Source organism: Penicillium bovifimosum (assembly GCF_028826915.1).
Source record: "Penicillium bovifimosum strain IBT 22155 chromosome Unknown utg000001l_segment0_segment0, whole genome shotgun sequence".
NCBI classification, from domain to species: domain Eukaryota; kingdom Fungi; phylum Ascomycota; class Eurotiomycetes; order Eurotiales; family Aspergillaceae; genus Penicillium; species Penicillium bovifimosum.
Window position 1 is genome coordinate 1,115,602 of NW_026622710.1, and position 15,832 is coordinate 1,131,433.

General features: G+C 51.7%; 8 protein-coding genes across 8 annotated transcripts; 6 read left to right on the forward strand and 2 right to left on the reverse strand.

Annotated features, from left to right (window-relative positions):
• Positions 1 to 57: 57 nt before the first annotated feature.
• On the reverse strand, positions 58 to 1,542 carry trm61 (tRNA 1-methyladenosine methyltransferase subunit GCD14; the record flags this gene model as incomplete). The annotated part of the gene is made up of 1 exon (XM_056661159.1): positions 58 to 1,542. One exon carries the CDS (start codon positions 1,540 to 1,542, stop codon positions 58 to 60), a length of 1,485 nt encoding a protein of 494 aa, XP_056526325.1.
• A 338-nt stretch (positions 1,543 to 1,880) lies between these two features.
• Positions 1,881 to 4,352, forward strand: N7515_000416 (cysteine--tRNA ligase; the record flags this gene model as incomplete). The annotated part of the gene is made up of 2 exons (XM_056661160.1): positions 1,881 to 2,171; positions 2,235 to 4,352. 2 exons carry the CDS (start codon positions 1,881 to 1,883, stop codon positions 4,350 to 4,352), a joined length of 2,409 nt encoding a protein of 802 aa, XP_056526326.1.
• A 619-nt stretch (positions 4,353 to 4,971) lies between these two features.
• Positions 4,972 to 6,323, forward strand: N7515_000417 (PQ-loop repeat-containing protein; the record flags this gene model as incomplete). The annotated part of the gene is made up of 2 exons (XM_056661161.1): positions 4,972 to 5,027; positions 5,207 to 6,323. 2 exons carry the CDS (start codon positions 4,972 to 4,974, stop codon positions 6,321 to 6,323), a joined length of 1,173 nt encoding a protein of 390 aa, XP_056526327.1.
• Positions 6,324 to 7,423: 1,100 nt separating this feature from the next.
• On the forward strand, positions 7,424 to 7,912 carry N7515_000418 (uncharacterized protein; the record flags this gene model as incomplete). The annotated part of the gene is made up of 1 exon (XM_056661162.1): positions 7,424 to 7,912. The coding sequence occupies one exon, from the start codon at positions 7,424 to 7,426 to the stop codon at positions 7,910 to 7,912; it is 489 nt and encodes a 162-aa protein (XP_056526328.1).
• Positions 7,913 to 9,152: 1,240 nt separating this feature from the next.
• N7515_000419 (uncharacterized protein) lies at positions 9,153 to 9,707 on the forward strand (the record flags this gene model as incomplete). Its single annotated transcript, XM_056661163.1, has 1 exon — positions 9,153 to 9,707. The coding sequence occupies one exon, from the start codon at positions 9,153 to 9,155 to the stop codon at positions 9,705 to 9,707; it is 555 nt and encodes a 184-aa protein (XP_056526329.1).
• A 1,598-nt stretch (positions 9,708 to 11,305) lies between these two features.
• N7515_000420 (uncharacterized protein) lies at positions 11,306 to 12,344 on the forward strand (the record flags this gene model as incomplete). Its single annotated transcript, XM_056661164.1, has 2 exons — positions 11,306 to 11,652; positions 12,317 to 12,344. The coding sequence occupies 2 exons, from the start codon at positions 11,306 to 11,308 to the stop codon at positions 12,342 to 12,344; spliced, it is 375 nt and encodes a 124-aa protein (XP_056526330.1).
• Positions 12,345 to 13,366: 1,022 nt separating this feature from the next.
• Positions 13,367 to 13,837, forward strand: N7515_000421 (uncharacterized protein; the record flags this gene model as incomplete). Its single annotated transcript, XM_056661165.1, has 1 exon — positions 13,367 to 13,837. The coding sequence occupies one exon, from the start codon at positions 13,367 to 13,369 to the stop codon at positions 13,835 to 13,837; it is 471 nt and encodes a 156-aa protein (XP_056526331.1).
• Positions 13,838 to 14,221: 384 nt separating this feature from the next.
• N7515_000422 (co-chaperone SGT1) lies at positions 14,222 to 15,603 on the reverse strand (the record flags this gene model as incomplete). Its single annotated transcript, XM_056661166.1, has 2 exons — positions 14,222 to 14,731; positions 14,788 to 15,603. The coding sequence occupies 2 exons, from the start codon at positions 15,601 to 15,603 to the stop codon at positions 14,222 to 14,224; spliced, it is 1,326 nt and encodes a 441-aa protein (XP_056526332.1).
• Between the last annotated feature and the right edge of the window lie 229 nt (positions 15,604 to 15,832).

Consider the following 15,832-nt stretch of genomic DNA (forward strand, 5'->3'; position numbering starts at 1 on the left):
CGGATGATATGGGAATTTTATGCTAATAATGAAACAAACAATGTTGTACAGTCATGCTCATGCCTCGGACGTCTGCTCTTCGACCTTTGCCTCAGTCTTATCCCCCGATTCCGACTGTGCCTGTTCTGTCTTCTGCTTCTCTGCCTCCTTGAGCTTCGCCCTTTCAATAGCAGCCTGTTTCTTCATTTGCTTCTTGCTCAACGGAGGTTCATTATCAGTCTTCGAAATCTGCGCCGAGGGCCATTGCTTCCTGCATTTCTGCTCATCTTCTTCCGACCAGCTCCGCGGCAAGATCGCAAACACAAGGTACGAAGTATGAGTCCTAAGATCCGGCTCTGACCGATGCGTCAAACGACCCTGAGCATACAACGGAACATTAGACTTCTCTTTATAAAACGGCGTCTCCTTCACAATAGGCTGATAATTCGGCTCGTCCTTAGTCTGACGGTGATCACGAATGAGCTTCGCACGCTCTTCATCACTGCGAAGCTTGGCAACAGCCTCCTCAACGGTCTTCGGGAACGTAGTTGCTCCACGCACACCCTCGGTATCCAGACCCACACGGTCACGCTTGACATCAAGCCTACGCTGAGCAACCTCCACCATGGAGATATTCAGCCATGACAATTGGCGCATCGTGCGGATCGTGCGTTCCGCCTGCTCCAGACACGGCGAAAACGTGCACAGATACGCAGGCGACTCCGGGTCAAGCGCAGACTCTCGTCCATCCGGGGGATTGCGCACGAGATGTTTCAGTGCCAGCCAGGGAGCAGGCAGATCAAGGAAGATGGCGTTGGCCTTGGGCGATTTGCCGGTTATCGGGTCGCCGAGCAGGAAGCCGTCTTCGTAGACGTCGCGATGCGTAGCCTCGACCATCCCGTCCAGACCGTGGTCTCGAAGTTCCTGCTGCACCTTGCCGACGCGCTGCTCGTGGAACTCGTAACTGCATACCTTGCCGAGACGCTGCCGTTTCGCGGCTTGCTCGGCCTCCGGATACCCGTTGAAGACGGCGCGGGCGGCGGCATGCGTGAACGAGCCACTGCCGGCTCCGGCTTCGATGACTGTGCAGCCTGGTCGGGCGCGCAGGCGGTGGAGGATGTAGCTGTAGTCCGGGGTGTAGACGACTTGTGTGCGGTGAGGGAGGGAGATGGTCCATGCTTCGGGGGTCGGGGCGAGAATGTGCAGGAAGCCGCTGTCTGCTGCGACGGGGGCGCGGAGTAATGGCTTTTTGTTTGCATCCTCCTCTCCGCTTGGCGTTGTTGCTGCGTCGAGCTCCTCGGCCTTGCGCTTGGTTGATTTGCGACCGCGAGAGCCTGTGTCGACTTTTGAGGCGCCGACTTGCGTGCCCCAGGGCTGACCGATCAGAGTGCTGTGCGGAAACGAGCCGAAGCGAGTGTTGGTGACTTTTCCTTCCCAGTAGCCTTGATTCTCGTCGTCATGGTCGCGGAGGATCGTCGGGATGATCTGGTCGCGGCGTAGCTGTAGTAAAGCGAGGCTATCCTTGTCGGCTATGGTGTTCCGAGTGAAGAATGGGGACGGCATGGTGAGCAGTATCCAGACAGTTGAGTATTTATCGACAATGCCTCCTCTCACTTGATTGGAACTTGCCTTCTCCGCAAAAGAAAAAAATGGGCTTGCGATTGCTCATTGCCTAATTGGGCTATAAACTAGGGCCCAGGGCTTGATCTGCGCATCCTCCGTTGCCGCCAATCAGAGCGAGTGGGCCGCTGTCTGAATGACTCGATCTGGTCCTCACGAGCCCCTCCCCCTCCATTGCCTTTAGTTTCTTTATGCTCTCTCCCCGTCTCTCCTTTCTTTCCTTCTCTTTCTATCCACCGTCCAAACAGCGGGTCTTATTGTCGGTCGCTTCTTTCAGGTCCATGTCTTCTCGCCAACAGCCGCCATGGCGGCAACCGGCTTCCAGCCCAGACGTGCAGCTTCCGCCGCTGAAGGTCTGGAATTCCTTGACGAAATCTAAGACTCCTTTCGTCCCGATTGATCCTGCAGGGAAGAAGGTCGTCTGGTACGCTTGCGGACCGACTGTTTACGACGACGCGCATCTCGGACACGCCCGAAACTATGTTAGCACCGATATCATTCGGCGAATTATGCGCGACTACTTCAAGTTTGACGTCAACTTTGTTATGAACATTACGGATGTGGACGACAAGGTATGCTGTGGCGCTGTGTATATAGGAGACGGGCTTCAACGCGGGGACTTACAAGTCTGATAGATCATCCTCCGCGCCAGACAACAACACCTGTTCAATGAATTCGTCACGGCCAACCCCACGATTACCCCGGAGGTCCTAGATACTGCGAAGAAGGCCTTCATTGCCTACTTGAAGAAGAACCTGCCCTTGCTCGACTCCGAGCTTCCTGCCTCGCGCTACCTGGATGAGGTCGAAAAAACATATGGGAATATCTTGAACGGCGGAGCCTTGCCAGGAAATGAGAAGGCGGGCGACGACGAGGCCAAGGTCAAAATGCACATTAAGACTGCTGCGTCGGCCGCGAAGGTCATCGCGCAGGCTGAGGCCCGTGATGGCTCGAGCGCTGATCCTGCCGTTTTTGCTGAGACCTTCTACTCGAGCGCACAGGATCTTATTCTGCCCTACCTTGATGCACTGAAAGGTGCACTCGTTGACGCCGACGACCACAGCATCTTCACCAAGTTAACGAAGAGATATGAAGAGCGATTCACAAAGGACATGCGGGATCTGAACGTTCTCGACCCCACCGAGTTGACTCGCGTGACGGAATATGGCGACGAGATCGCCGCTTTCGTGGATCGCATCGTTAAGAATAAGTTTGGTTACGCGACAAAGGACGGATCCGTGTATTTCGACATCAAAGCGTTCGAGGCTGCAGGCCACCCGTACGCTCGTCTTGAGCCGTGGAGTCGGTCAGACAACAAGTTGGCTGCAGAGGGCGAAGGCTCTCTCGCTAGCAAAACTACGGAGAAGCGCGGTGCTTCCGATTTCGCTCTCTGGAAGTCCTCAAAGCCCGGTGAACCGAGCTGGTCCAGCGCTTGGGGGAAGGGCCGCCCTGGCTGGCACATTGAGTGCTCAGCTATGGCATCAGCCCGATTGGGTAAGCAAATGGATATCCACTCTGGTGGTATCGACCTTGCCTTCCCGCATCACGACAACGAGTTGGCTCAGAGCGAGGCATACTGGCACGATGGGCACGATCATGGCCATGACCAATGGGTTAACTACTTTTTACACATGGGACATCTGTCTATCCAGGGATCTAAGATGTCCAAGTCGTTGAAGAACTTCACTACCATCCGGGAAGCGCTTGATCGGAAAGATTGGTCGCCGAGAAGTCTGCGCATTGTCTTCCTCTTGGGTGGCTGGAAGGATGGCGTTGAGATTACAGAGGATCTGGTGAACACCGGCAGCTCATGGGAAGAGAAGGTGAACAACTTCTTCCTTAAGGTGAAGGATCCTGCAGCTCTGCAGTCCTCAGGCACCGATTCCACCTTCGCTGCGGATCTGGAAGCAGCCAAGAAGGCTGTCCATGACCAGCTCTGCGATTCTTTCAACACCCCCGCTGTCATGGCGACCATCTCGGAACTCATCTCCAAGTTCAACATTGTCGACAAGGCCACCGTGCCCGCCAAGGATATCCAGGCGGCAGCACAATGGGTCACCTCCATGGTGAACATCTTTGGTCTCAACGGTACCGCCTCAGCCGATAGCACCGAGATTGGCTGGTCTGGTATTGACATCCCCGAGGAGGCCAAGGCTTACCTGTACCCGCTGTCGGCTATGCGTGACTCGCTTCGCGAGGCCGCGCGGTCCAAGACCGGAATCACAGCCAAGGATCTCGAGACCGCAGTTGCCCGAGCCTCGGTACCCGAAGAAGTCTCCGAATCCGCCAAGCCATACGCTGAGGTCTTCTCAAACTTCCGTAACAAAGTGCAGTCCCTGGAGGCCTCCGATTCTATCGGCAAGGATATCTTATCCCTGTGCGACCGAGTGCGAGACATTGACCTTTTCGACATCGGCATCGCTCTCGAAGATCGCGAGAACCAGCCCGCTCTGGTGCGGCCAGTCACCCAAGAGATGCTCAAGGCGCGGGAGGAGAAGGAAGCCCGTGCTCTCCAGAAACAGGCTGATAAGCTGAAGAAGGAGCAGGAAGCTCTCAAGAAGCTGGAGAAGGGCAAGCTGAGCCACCTAGAGATGTTCCGTACCAATGAGTACAGTGCCTGGGATGAGGAGGGCATGCCTACGCGTGATGCTGGTGGTGAGGAGGTTACCAAGAGTCGGGCGAAGAAGCTTCGCAAGGACTGGGAGCGTCAGAAGAAGGCTCATGAGGCGTGGTTGGCTAGCCAGGCCAAATAAGTCAACAAAAGGAGCATTTAGTTTTTATATCTACTTCGAGTATCTGTTTCGTGGTGGGTGTCCACTTTGCATCGCGAGGCGTTTCTTTTGACATATATCCTTAACCTCTTCTCTACAATCGCGAATACTGCCTGGCTAGGATGTACAATCCTCGTTACTTGACTTGTTCTCAGTGCACCCATCAATGATAGCCTGCTTGATAGAGCCCCGTAAAAAGCTGGCCCAATAGGTATTATGCTCTCATAGGACGATCTGTCTGTGGGGAGCGGAACATGATGAACATCCATCTATCTTCCTTACATTTTTCCTTCCTCTCTGTCTCTCAGGTCTCTCCAATTCCTATATGAAGAGCACAATTAGGGCAAATCTGAAAGAAAAAAAGCTCACATGCTTTATAGTTCAAGTGCACGTGACCCGACGTCATGCATCTTTATTATCCGATTTCTTTCTTCCGCACCTTTCAATTGCCTTCAATTGGACTTAGCAGGCTGGATTCTCCAGCGAATGCGTTTTGTTAAATCTGTTCGTATTGTTTCATCTCCTTTACTGTATTTCTTGTTGACATCTCTACGAACGTTGAAAGAAGCTTCGGATTTGAGTCATACGGTGCGCCTGCAACATGTTCCCTTCGCAGGCAGTCAATTTCAACGTGGAGGCATTGAGTGGTATCTGTGGGTGAGTTTGACAGAATTGTCTCCTTATATGTACTCTCACGTCTGTCATTCCCTTCGTTGATCCAATATCTTGTGGTCAATTTATCCTATGCATGCATGTGCGTCGACGGCACGACTGCGGAGTTACTTGGCGATCTGACTGCATGAATATCTTCTTCGATCAAGTACTGACCAGTCCAGATCCATCTCTATCGCCTGTTGGGTCGTCGTTTTCTCTCCCCAGATTATCGAGAATTTTCAACGCGGCTCTGCAGATGGCCTCTCTCTGCTCTTCCTGGTTGTCTGGTTAGCCGGCGATGTATTCAACATCCTAGGTGCCGTCATGCAAGGCGTGCTGCCTACCATGATCATCCTCGCAGTATACTATACCCTGGCAGATATTGTTTTACTGGGACAATGTTTCTACTACCGAGGCTTCAACTTCAAGGAAGAGTTGTCTGCCCCGTCCACACCAGAGCGCGCAATAGCCAGCAGCGGTACCTCCGATGCGGAGCAGAATGACGCCGAAGATCAAGCAGCAACAGAAAGATCATTACTTCTGCCGAAGAAGACCACCGGACATGTCAAAATCCCAAACCCATCGCTCAATGCAACTGGCCAGCAACCGCAAGACCGCACACGGCCTCTGTCGGCCGGACGCCGACAGTCAACAACCGCCTACCACGACATCTTCAACTCATCAGTAGACGTCACGCATCTCTCACCCGCAACACCCTTCGTGGAACCAACATCCGATGCAGCCCGGCGACGCGCCCAACGCGCCCGTCGCCGTCGCATCTCCGCCCTCCAATCCGCCCTCTTCAACCTGAGCGCCGTCGCCCTCGTCTGCACCGCAGGCGTCGTAGGCTGGTACGTCAGCCCGGCCTCGAAGTCCTCGTCGCCAAACCCAGAACCTCTAGCCATGGATCTGCTGGGTCAGGTATTCGGGTACTTCTGCGCGGTGCTGTATTTGGGGTCCCGTCTGCCCCAGCTTCTGCTGAACTACCGCCGCAAGTCGACAGACGGTGTTTCCTTGCTCTTCTTCCTCTTTGCTTGCATTGGAAATCTAACATACGTGCTGTCTATCCTGGCTTACTCGCCTATTTGCCGCGGTGGGTCGTCCGAGGAAGTTTTGGGACATCATCACCACCGTGCGCAGTGTCGGCCTGGCGAGGCAGCTGCGTTGTATGGGCGGTATGTGTTGGTGAATTTGTCGTGGCTGGTTGGCAGTGCTGGCACGTTATTGTTGGATATGGCGATTTTCACGCAGTTTTTCCTATATCGGGATGGGAAGGCTGGTGATGACGAGGAGGAATAGAAAATGTAGAATAGGTGCATTGTACATATTGAAATGAGAATACGACTTTTCGTGTGCGTTGGAAAGAACAGCATTCGATCAGACATTTGCCCAACTACACGCAGTTGGGACAGCCAAGTGCATTGGAGTCCAAACATATGCTGGCCACCCAAGTGCCGAGAGAATCCAAGTGTTTTGGGGCTAGCTAACATCATCCCCACCTAGGTATAGCCAGTGAGAGGATGCCTGGTTATTCATGGACATCGAAAGTGTTCGTTGTCCGTCGACGCCTTGATCGAGAATGATGCTGCGCTAAACAAGCCGTCTTCCAGAGAGAACGAATAGCAAGCCCTAACCGCCGAGGCCCTATGATTCTTTGCTTAGCCCACGTCGGATAGAAGTCTATATAGACTTCTAATATACGCTGCGCATGGAATATCCTTCTCTCTTTGGTCCAATTCTTTCAAGGATCTAGAGCACCAAACTGGTTCACAAGCATTCGTGGGTATACCACAGCCAACGCATTCTACGCGAAGTCCGCTTCACCTTTGCGTCTCATCCATAGCCTGGTTCTCCCTGGTTCATGCCAGGCTGCACTGCTGACATTTCGGTCGTCTCTTTGGCCGCCTGTAATAGTGCTTTCCTCCTTGAGTCTAGTGTTCTCGACGATTCATACCAGGATACCTGCGAAGGCATCGTGGAAACCTCATAGCCAGCAAATCCGCCACACCATTTGCTTCACCTTTGCATACGGTGCACAACCCTGATAGTCTCGCCAGCTGTACAGCTGTGCTGACATTATGGCTGTGTTCTCGACGAGGAGGAGAAACTAGGGTAGCGAAACCGCCATTGTTAGACAGCTCAAGTTCTGGCCTGCCAATGGCAATGACCACAAGGTTGGACGCTGCGACTACCTCGTTCTCTTGGGGTATATAAATCCCAGTCCTCCCTCACCATGGAGACAGTATCATTCAGACACCATCTCGAAAGACAAACAAGACTCTACAAGCATTAAACCTACAGTTGCGACCTTCTTCAACTACTTCAACCTTGTTAGGTATAAGTGTTTCAAATATCCTAACTGTTTCACCTACGTTCCCCAACAACCAACAACACCCACCATGCCCACCGACCTTTACGTTGAGACCGGTGCCATAAAATGGGGTTCATGGAACCACTACGACCGCGTTAGAACCGCGGGACTCGGCGAATTTTTAGACGAAAACTCGGTCATAGCCTTGTACAACAAGCACGGCTTCCTAGTCGGCAACCTCAAGTCCCGCTACCCGGCGCGGCAGACCCGCCAGACCAACATGATGGCCGAGCTGTGGATAACATATGCTGCACTCAAAGCCCGGTTATTCAATAACGAGCCCGTTGAGAGCAGTCTTGTTCTTGCGTTGAACAACCTAGACCCTAACTTCATCTACACCTATGACCTCTATGAGAGCTATAGGATTGAACATCTGGTATATGCGAGGCAAATTATCGCATACAACTGCCGGAACGTGTTGGACATGGCCGATACTCAAGGGGGAAACTTCGAGCTTTCGTATCGGCCTGATAAACGTCGCTGTGTGCCGGTTTTTCACGCAGCTTCTCGGGCTTAGCCGTAGGATGCGTTGCGGTTGCCGATTCGCTTCTTGGGATGAATTTGTGAAGGCTACGTGGAGCGTGGGATTGGGGATTAGGGCTGAATGGGGAGGCGGAGAGGTAATCCTATCGTTATCCTGGCACAGGATCTTATATCGAGTCTATGTGAGGAGTCTGCGAATTGGACTACTTTGTCTTCAGATCAATGTCCCTTTTCTAAGAACAACAAAGTGTCGGAACTTGAATTGTCTTTGGTTTGCCCGTTGACCTAGCTGAATAAGGGTGTCTGTGATGAACCAGAACGACTAACCAACGAACTCGCCATTGAATGCAGCTATGGACAAACAATACAAATCCTAGAAAGTAGAACCGCTAGGTATATCCTTCTTCCAACATGATGTAAAGATATCACAGCCTCACTCTGCCTTGAAGGTTGAAGCGAGGTGTGATGAGTCCATGGATGCAGGGCGGGAAATACAACTTTGCCTCTGAGCCAACCAGCCCTACTGGTCTGCGAGCACATGTTGCGAATCTACTAGACAGGGAAGACTGTGCGCCGTACGCACGAGGCTATGGCGAGGTGGTATTTACGGGATAAAGGGGCCAGTGCTGATGGAAATAAGTTTTAACGAGAACGAATAGCGAGCCCTAACCGCCGAGGCCCTTTGGTTCTTTGGTTAGCCTACGTCGTATACCAGTCTATATAGCCGTCCAATATACACTGCGCATGAAAAGTGCTTTCCCTCTTTGCTCAAGTCCTCTCAAGAATCTGGGTAGAACATGAGATTGGTTCACGGGATTCGTAGATATCCCACAGCCAACGCATTCCAGGCGAAGTCCGCTTCACCTTTGCGTCTCATCCATAGCCTTGGTTCTCCCTGGTTTATGCCAGGCTGCACTACTAAGATTTCGGTCGTCTCTTTAGCCGCCTGTAAATAGTAACTTTCATCCTTGAGTCTAGTGCTCTCGACCATTCATACCAGGATACCTGCGAAGGCATCGTCGGAACCTCACGGCCAATACATCCGCGACACCATTTGCTTCACATTTGCGTACCGTGCACAGCCCTGATAACCTTTCCGGCTGTACAGCTGTGCTGGCATTATGGCTGTGTTATCGACGAGGAGGTGAAATGGGGTATATAAACCCCAGTCTGCCCTCCCCATGGAGAAAACATTCAGACACCATCTCGACAGCCCGACAAACAAGACTCTACAAGCATTAAACCCAGAGTTGAGTACTTCAGCTACTTCAACCATGTTAGGTATCAAGTATTTCAAACGTCCAACTGTTTCGCCTACCCTTTCCAACAACCAACAATCGACAACCCCCACCATTTCAAAGGGTGACCTCGAAGTCAAGACCAATGAGCTACAATGGGGTTCATGGAAGGACTACGACTGCGTTAAAACCGCGGGACTCGGCGAACGTTCAGACGAGAACTCGGTCATAGCCTTGTACAACAAGCACGGCTTCCTAGTCGGTAACGTCAATGCCTGCAACCCGATGGGGCAGGCCTGCCAGACCCTAATGATCGAGCTGTGGAGGAGATATGACGCACTCAAAGCCCAGTTATTCAACAACAAGCCTGTCGAGGGCATTTTTGTTACTCTGTTCAAGCTGGACCCGAACTTCTTGCTCCTCTATGAACACAATAGGATTGAACGTCGCATTTATGCGAGCCAAACTATCGGATACCAGTGCCGGACCGTGTTGGACAAGGGCGATACTCAAAGGGCAATCTTCGAGCTTTCGTATCGGCCTGATAAACGTCGCTGCGTGCCGGTTTTTTACACAGCTTCTCGGGCTTAGCCGTAGGATGCGTTGCGGTTGCTGATTGGCTTCTTGGAATGAATTTGTGAAGGATATGTGGAGCATGGGATTGGGGGATTAGGGCTGAAAGGGGGAGGTGAAGAGGGTAACCCTGGCACATGATCTTATATCGAGTCTATGCGAGGAATCTGCGAATCGAACTACTTTGTCTTCAGATCAATGTCTAATACGAACGTCCCCTTTCTAAGAATAACGAAGTGCCAGAATTTGAATTGTCTTGGATTAGTTTGCACGTTGACCTAGCTGAATGAGGGTGTCTGTGACTAACCACCAACAACAAACTTGCTATTGATTGCGGCTACCTAGACAAACACTACAAATCCTAGAAAGTAGAACCGCTAGGTGTATTTTCCTTCTAACATGTAAAGATATCACAGCCTCACTATGCCTTGAAGGTTGAGCGAGGTGTGATAGTGGCCGGGCAGGACCAGCAACACAACCTCGCCTCTGAGCCAACAAGCTCTACTGGTCTCCACGTGTTGCGAATCTACTAGACAGGAACGAATGTACGCTTTATGCACGAGGCGATGATAGGAGGGTATTTGTGGGATAAAGGGGCCAGTGCTAACATAGGTCTCAGAGGGAACGAATTGCGAGCCCTAACCGCCGAGAACCTTCGATCCATTGGTTAGTCTACGTCGTATACATGTCCATATAACTTCCAATATACACCCCGCGTGGAAGGTAACTAGGTTCCCTTTTTGGTCAAGTCCTCTCAGGGACCTCGGACATGGGACTGGTTCACAAGATTCGTGGATAACCCACGGCCAACGCATTCTAGGCGAAGTCCGCTTTATATTTGCATGTCATCCATATCCTTGGTTCTTACGAAGCGGCGCGGCTAGGTATATCCTTCTTCCAGCATGTTGCATTGGAAGATAGCACAGCCTCGCTCTGCGAGGTTGAAGCGAGGTGTGATGAGTCCAGGCAGGGCGGAAAATATAAATTTGCCTCTGAGCCAACCAGCCCTACTGCAGGTGGTCTACACGTGTTGCGAACCTACCTATCTACTAGACACCTAGGAACGAATGTACTCTTCACGCACGATGTAACGGCGAGACGGTATTTATGGAATAAAGGGCCAGCGCTAACATAAGTTTCAGAGACAACGGATAGCGAGCCCTAGCCGCGGAGACCGTTTGATTCTTTGGTTGGCCTACGTCGTATATAAGTCTATATAGACTTCCACTATACACTGCGGATGTATTTGGTCCCGTTCTCTCAGGTGGCTCACAAGGTTCGTAGAAACCTCACGGCCAACACATCTGCGACACCATTTGCTTCACATGTGCGTACCGTGCACAACCCTGGTAATCTCGCCAGCCGCCATGCTGTGTTGGCATTCTGACTGTGTTCAGAAATGGGGTATATATACCCCAGTCCTTCCTTCCAGTTCCAATGGAGAAAATATCCAGACACCACCTCGAAAGACAAACAGGACTCTATAAGCACTCACCTCACTGTTGCGACATACTTCACCTGCTTTGACCTTGTCAGCTGTCAAGTATTTCAGCTATCCTAACTGTTTTCACCTACCTTTTCCAACAACCAACAACCAACAATCGACAACCCCCACCATGCCAAAGCGTTTCACCGAAGTCAAGACCAATGAGCACCTATGTGGTACATGGGAGGACTACATCAGCGTTGATGCCACGCAACTCGGCACACAATGCAACTCCGTCGTAGCCATGTACAACGGGCACGGCTTCATAGTCTGTAACATGACTCCAAACCGGTGGCGCGAGTGGCCGGAGTGGGCTCTCGAGGTCGAGCTGTCCGGGTTATATAAAAGCTGGGAAGCCGAGGTGTTCAAGGACGAGAAGGTTACCACTTGGCTCGTTTCTGCGATGGAGAACACAGACAATGACAAGCTCCAGCGGATCATTCACGATATTACTGGGAGGCAACCTAGTGTTTTCGTGTACGAAAGCCGAAAAATGTTGTCCCAGAGCAATGGTCAAGGGGGAACATTCTGCCTTTCCCTTCGGCCTGGCAATCCTGGCGAAGAAATCGAAGATTACCACGATTGTATAGGGGTTACGGTACACCGGAGGAAACAGTAAGACACCTTAGTGCGGTGCGATTGGAGAAGAAGAAGAAGGATGGCGCCATTTAGGAGTGCAGTGCCAGGTCCACTGTACTCCCTTGATCCAAGCGAGCACACGAGCGGCAGCCGACAAGGATGGGCGGCTGGAACGAAGGGGATACGGGGATGTTACGTGGTGAGATGTGGTTCTGGTCCCTACGGCCAGGAGTGCGACACTCATTTTTTCTGTTTTTTGTTCTTTCCTTTGTTATGGTCTACATTTTTCTATTCTGGGGGCGACTGGTCGGAAATGCGCAAAGCGAGTTTCCAACAGTCGTCCAGTGGGCTGGCGCCCACACTTTCCAGCTGTCGGCAGTGATAGCATAGCAGCTTATACTTAGAGCAAGCTACATCGGGCCAATGAATTTCTCTCTCTCTCTCTAACGGTTACGGTATGATATTTTTCATCCCGAAGATTCTCGGGTGGCAAAGCAAAGTACACACATTTACTTGTGGTGATGCGGTTGCTGGTTCGCTTCTTGGGATGAGTTTGCCACAGCTATGTGGAGCGTGGGATTGGGGATTAGGGCTTAATGGGGAGGCGTCGAGGTAATCCTATCGTTATCCTGGCACAGGATCTTATATCGAGTCTATGTGAGGAGTCTGCGAATTGGACTATTTTGTCTTCAGATCAATGTCCCTTTTCTAAGAACAACAAAGTGTCGGAACTTGAATTGTCATTGGTTTGCCCGTTGACCTAGCTGAATAAGGGTGTCTGTGATGAACCAGAACGACTAACCAACGAACTCGCCATTGAGTGCAGCTATGGACAAACAATACAAATCCTAGACAGTACCTAGAACCACTAGGTATATCCTTCTTCCAACATGATGTAAAGATATCACAGCCTCACTCTGCCTTGAAGGCTGAAGCGAGGTGTGATGAGTCCATGGATGCAGGGCGGGAAATACAACTTTGCCTCTGAGCCAACCAGCCCTATTGGTCTACACATGTTGCGAATATACTAGACAGGGAAGCCTGTACGTCGTACGCACGAGGCTATGGCGGGGCGGTATTTATGGAATAAAGTGGCCAGTGCTGATGGAAATAAGTTTTAACGAGAACGAATAGCGAGCCCTAACCGCCGAGGCACTTTGACTCTTTGGTTAGCCTAGGGTCGTATACCAGTCTATATAGCCGTCCAATATACACTGCGCATGGATGGAAGCTCCTTCTCTCTTTGGTCCAGTCCTCCCAACTGCAGGTGGTTCACAGGATTCGTGGAAACCTCACGGCCAACACATCTGCGACACCATTTGCTTCACATTTGCGTACCGTGCACAGCCCTGGTAATCTCGCCAGCCGCCACGCTGTGTTGGCATTCTGACTGTGTTCAGAAATCGGGTATATAAACCCCAGTCCTCCCTTCCCATGGAGAAAACATCCAGACACCATCTGGAGAGACAAACAAGACTCCCAAGCACTGAACCAACTGTTGCGACCCGCTTACCTTACTTCGCTTGCTTCGACCTTGATAGGTGTCAAGTATTTCAGCTATCCTGACTGTTTCACCCACCTTTTCCAACAACCAACAACCAACAACCCCACCATGTCAAACGGTGAACTCAAGACCAATGACATACTATGTGGTTCATGGGAGGACTACAGCAGCGTTGATGCCTCGGAACTCGGCACACAATGGAACGCCGTCGTAGCCATGTACAACGAGCACGGCTTCATAGCCTGTAACATGACTCCGGACCGGTGGCGCGAGGTTGATATGGCGACCTACCTGTCCGGGATATATGAAACCCACAAAGCCTCGTTGTTCAAGGACGAGAAGATTACCACTTTGCTCGTTTCTGCGATGGAGAACCCAGACAATGACAAGTTCCAGGGGACCCTTTACGGTATTACTGGGAGGCAACCTAGTGTTATCGTGTACGAAAGGCAAAGAACGTTGGACCAGACCAAGGATCGAGGGGGAACATTCGTGCTTTACTATGAGCCTGACAATCCTGGCGAAAAATACAAAAACCTCTTGTGTAAAACCGACAGTCATATATCGGTTAGGGTATGATATTTTTTCACCCTGAAGATTCTCGGGTGGCAAAGCAAAGTACACACATTTACTTGTGGTGATGCGGTTGCTGGTTCGCTTCTTGGGATGAGTTTGTCACGGCTATGTGGAGCGTGGGGCCAGGGGCTGAATCGGGGTGAATGGAGACGGGGACGGGGGCGAAGGATTGATATCTGCACGGGGATGTGTGTTATATAGGTTGAAGTAGTGGGAGGAGGTTACAAATTCAACTACTTTGTCGGATCCATGTTTCAATGAATAGAACAATCAGAAGGTCAGTAAACTGAAAGCTAGTAAGTACTGCTACAATGGTATTGACCAAGAACACCTTCGCTCCATGCGGTTTGAGTGAGAGAAAAAAACACGGAAAGCAAGTCGAACGATTCAGTTCGGGTGAGGCTCCACCTTTCCCTTAGCAACCTCAGACCAGTTCGTGCTCAGCGAGGTTCCCTGGCTTTCGGTATAGCTTTTGATCATAGCCCGGCGCGTTTCCGGATCTGCGTTGGCGTACAGCTTCTTGAAGAATCCATCGACGGCATCGCCTTCCTCGTCCGATAAATCATCCACAGTTCCACTGCCCTTTCCTTTCTTGTCAGCGAGCGAGGACGCAAGTTTGTCCCAGTCCTTGGCGCCGTGACGAGATGAGGTCGGGTACGAAGGCACCGCAGGAGCTGGGGCCTTTGGCGCCGCGGGACGGTCGGTGGTCGTGGTAGGAGCAGTGCCTGAGCTTTCGAGTTTGTTCCACTTCTGGCCTGCTGTCTTCTTTCGCAGAGTGACTTCAATCTTGGTGCTCATAACTGCCACCTTGGACTCCGAGGGGATAATGTTTGCATGCAGCGGGTCAAGGGTGAAGTCGTATTCTGAACCAGATGGGAGGGGGAATTGCAGCGAAGCCTGGGATAAGTTAGCGCGGATTCTGAAATATTTGAAATGTCAGACAAAAGACTTACCGAAGTTTCTTTCAGGTCAACTGCGACGCTGTCCTTCGCAATTCCCTTGACGTAAAGCGTCACAACGACAGAGTCCTGGGACTGATACCACTCATGGCGTGGCTTCGCCGGAGCGGAGGCAGCCGGAGCGGAAGCAGCGGGGGCAGAAGTAGCCGGAGTACTAGCCTTTGCATCTTTATTGTGCGAAGCAGAAGAACTAGACGGAGCAGAGACTGTCTGAGCCTTCGGCGCATTTCCAGTGAGAGCGTTCCACTCAGCCTTCATTTCCTCCGCAGTCGGAACATGAGTCTCATCCGGAACCTCAGCAACAGATACAGCAAACTTAGGATCGTCCTTCCCGAGCTCATTCAGCTTTCGCTGGACCTTAGCCGTCCAGATCGGCAAATGGCTACTGTAATTGTTCTTCAAGCCCGCCGAGGCAAGGGCCGAGCCCCCCATAGCAGCCTGAACCTGATCCGATTTGTTCTGTGGATCATTCGTGCTCTTAGACTTTTCCGCAATGATATCAAACAAAAACGCCGCATCTCCAAACCTCTCGAGCTGGAAGAGCGTCACGGCGCGGCGCATCTGGGCGGAAAGCATCATCTCGCGGTTTCCGCGCTCTCGGGCGAGCTGCAGAGCGGTTTCGGCATCTTTGAGTGCGGCTGTGTAGTTCGGTCCGCCATCTGCGGGCTTGACGCGCGAGTAGGCGGTTGAGCGGGAGATATAGTAGGCCGGGGCGCGGGGAAGCTCGCTCAATGCGCGGGTGTAGTGTTGGATGGCGAGTGGGTAGTTGGACTCGGCGGAGGCCTTGTCTCCAGCGGCTGCAGCGTTCATAGCGCGTTCTGTTTCCTTTGAAATAGTGTTACGTTCACGCTCCTCTTGAAATGCACGCTTGGTATGAGGATTGAGTTCAATTGGGTCGGAGTTAACCGTCGGACGTTTTGGAGTCGCGGTCACGTGAACGGGTGATGTATGGAAGGGGGTGGAACTTGGAGGAGAAGAGGTTGGAGAGAGAAAAAGAAAGGACGAGAAGAAGGAAGAGAAAAAGTCTGAGATGATACTT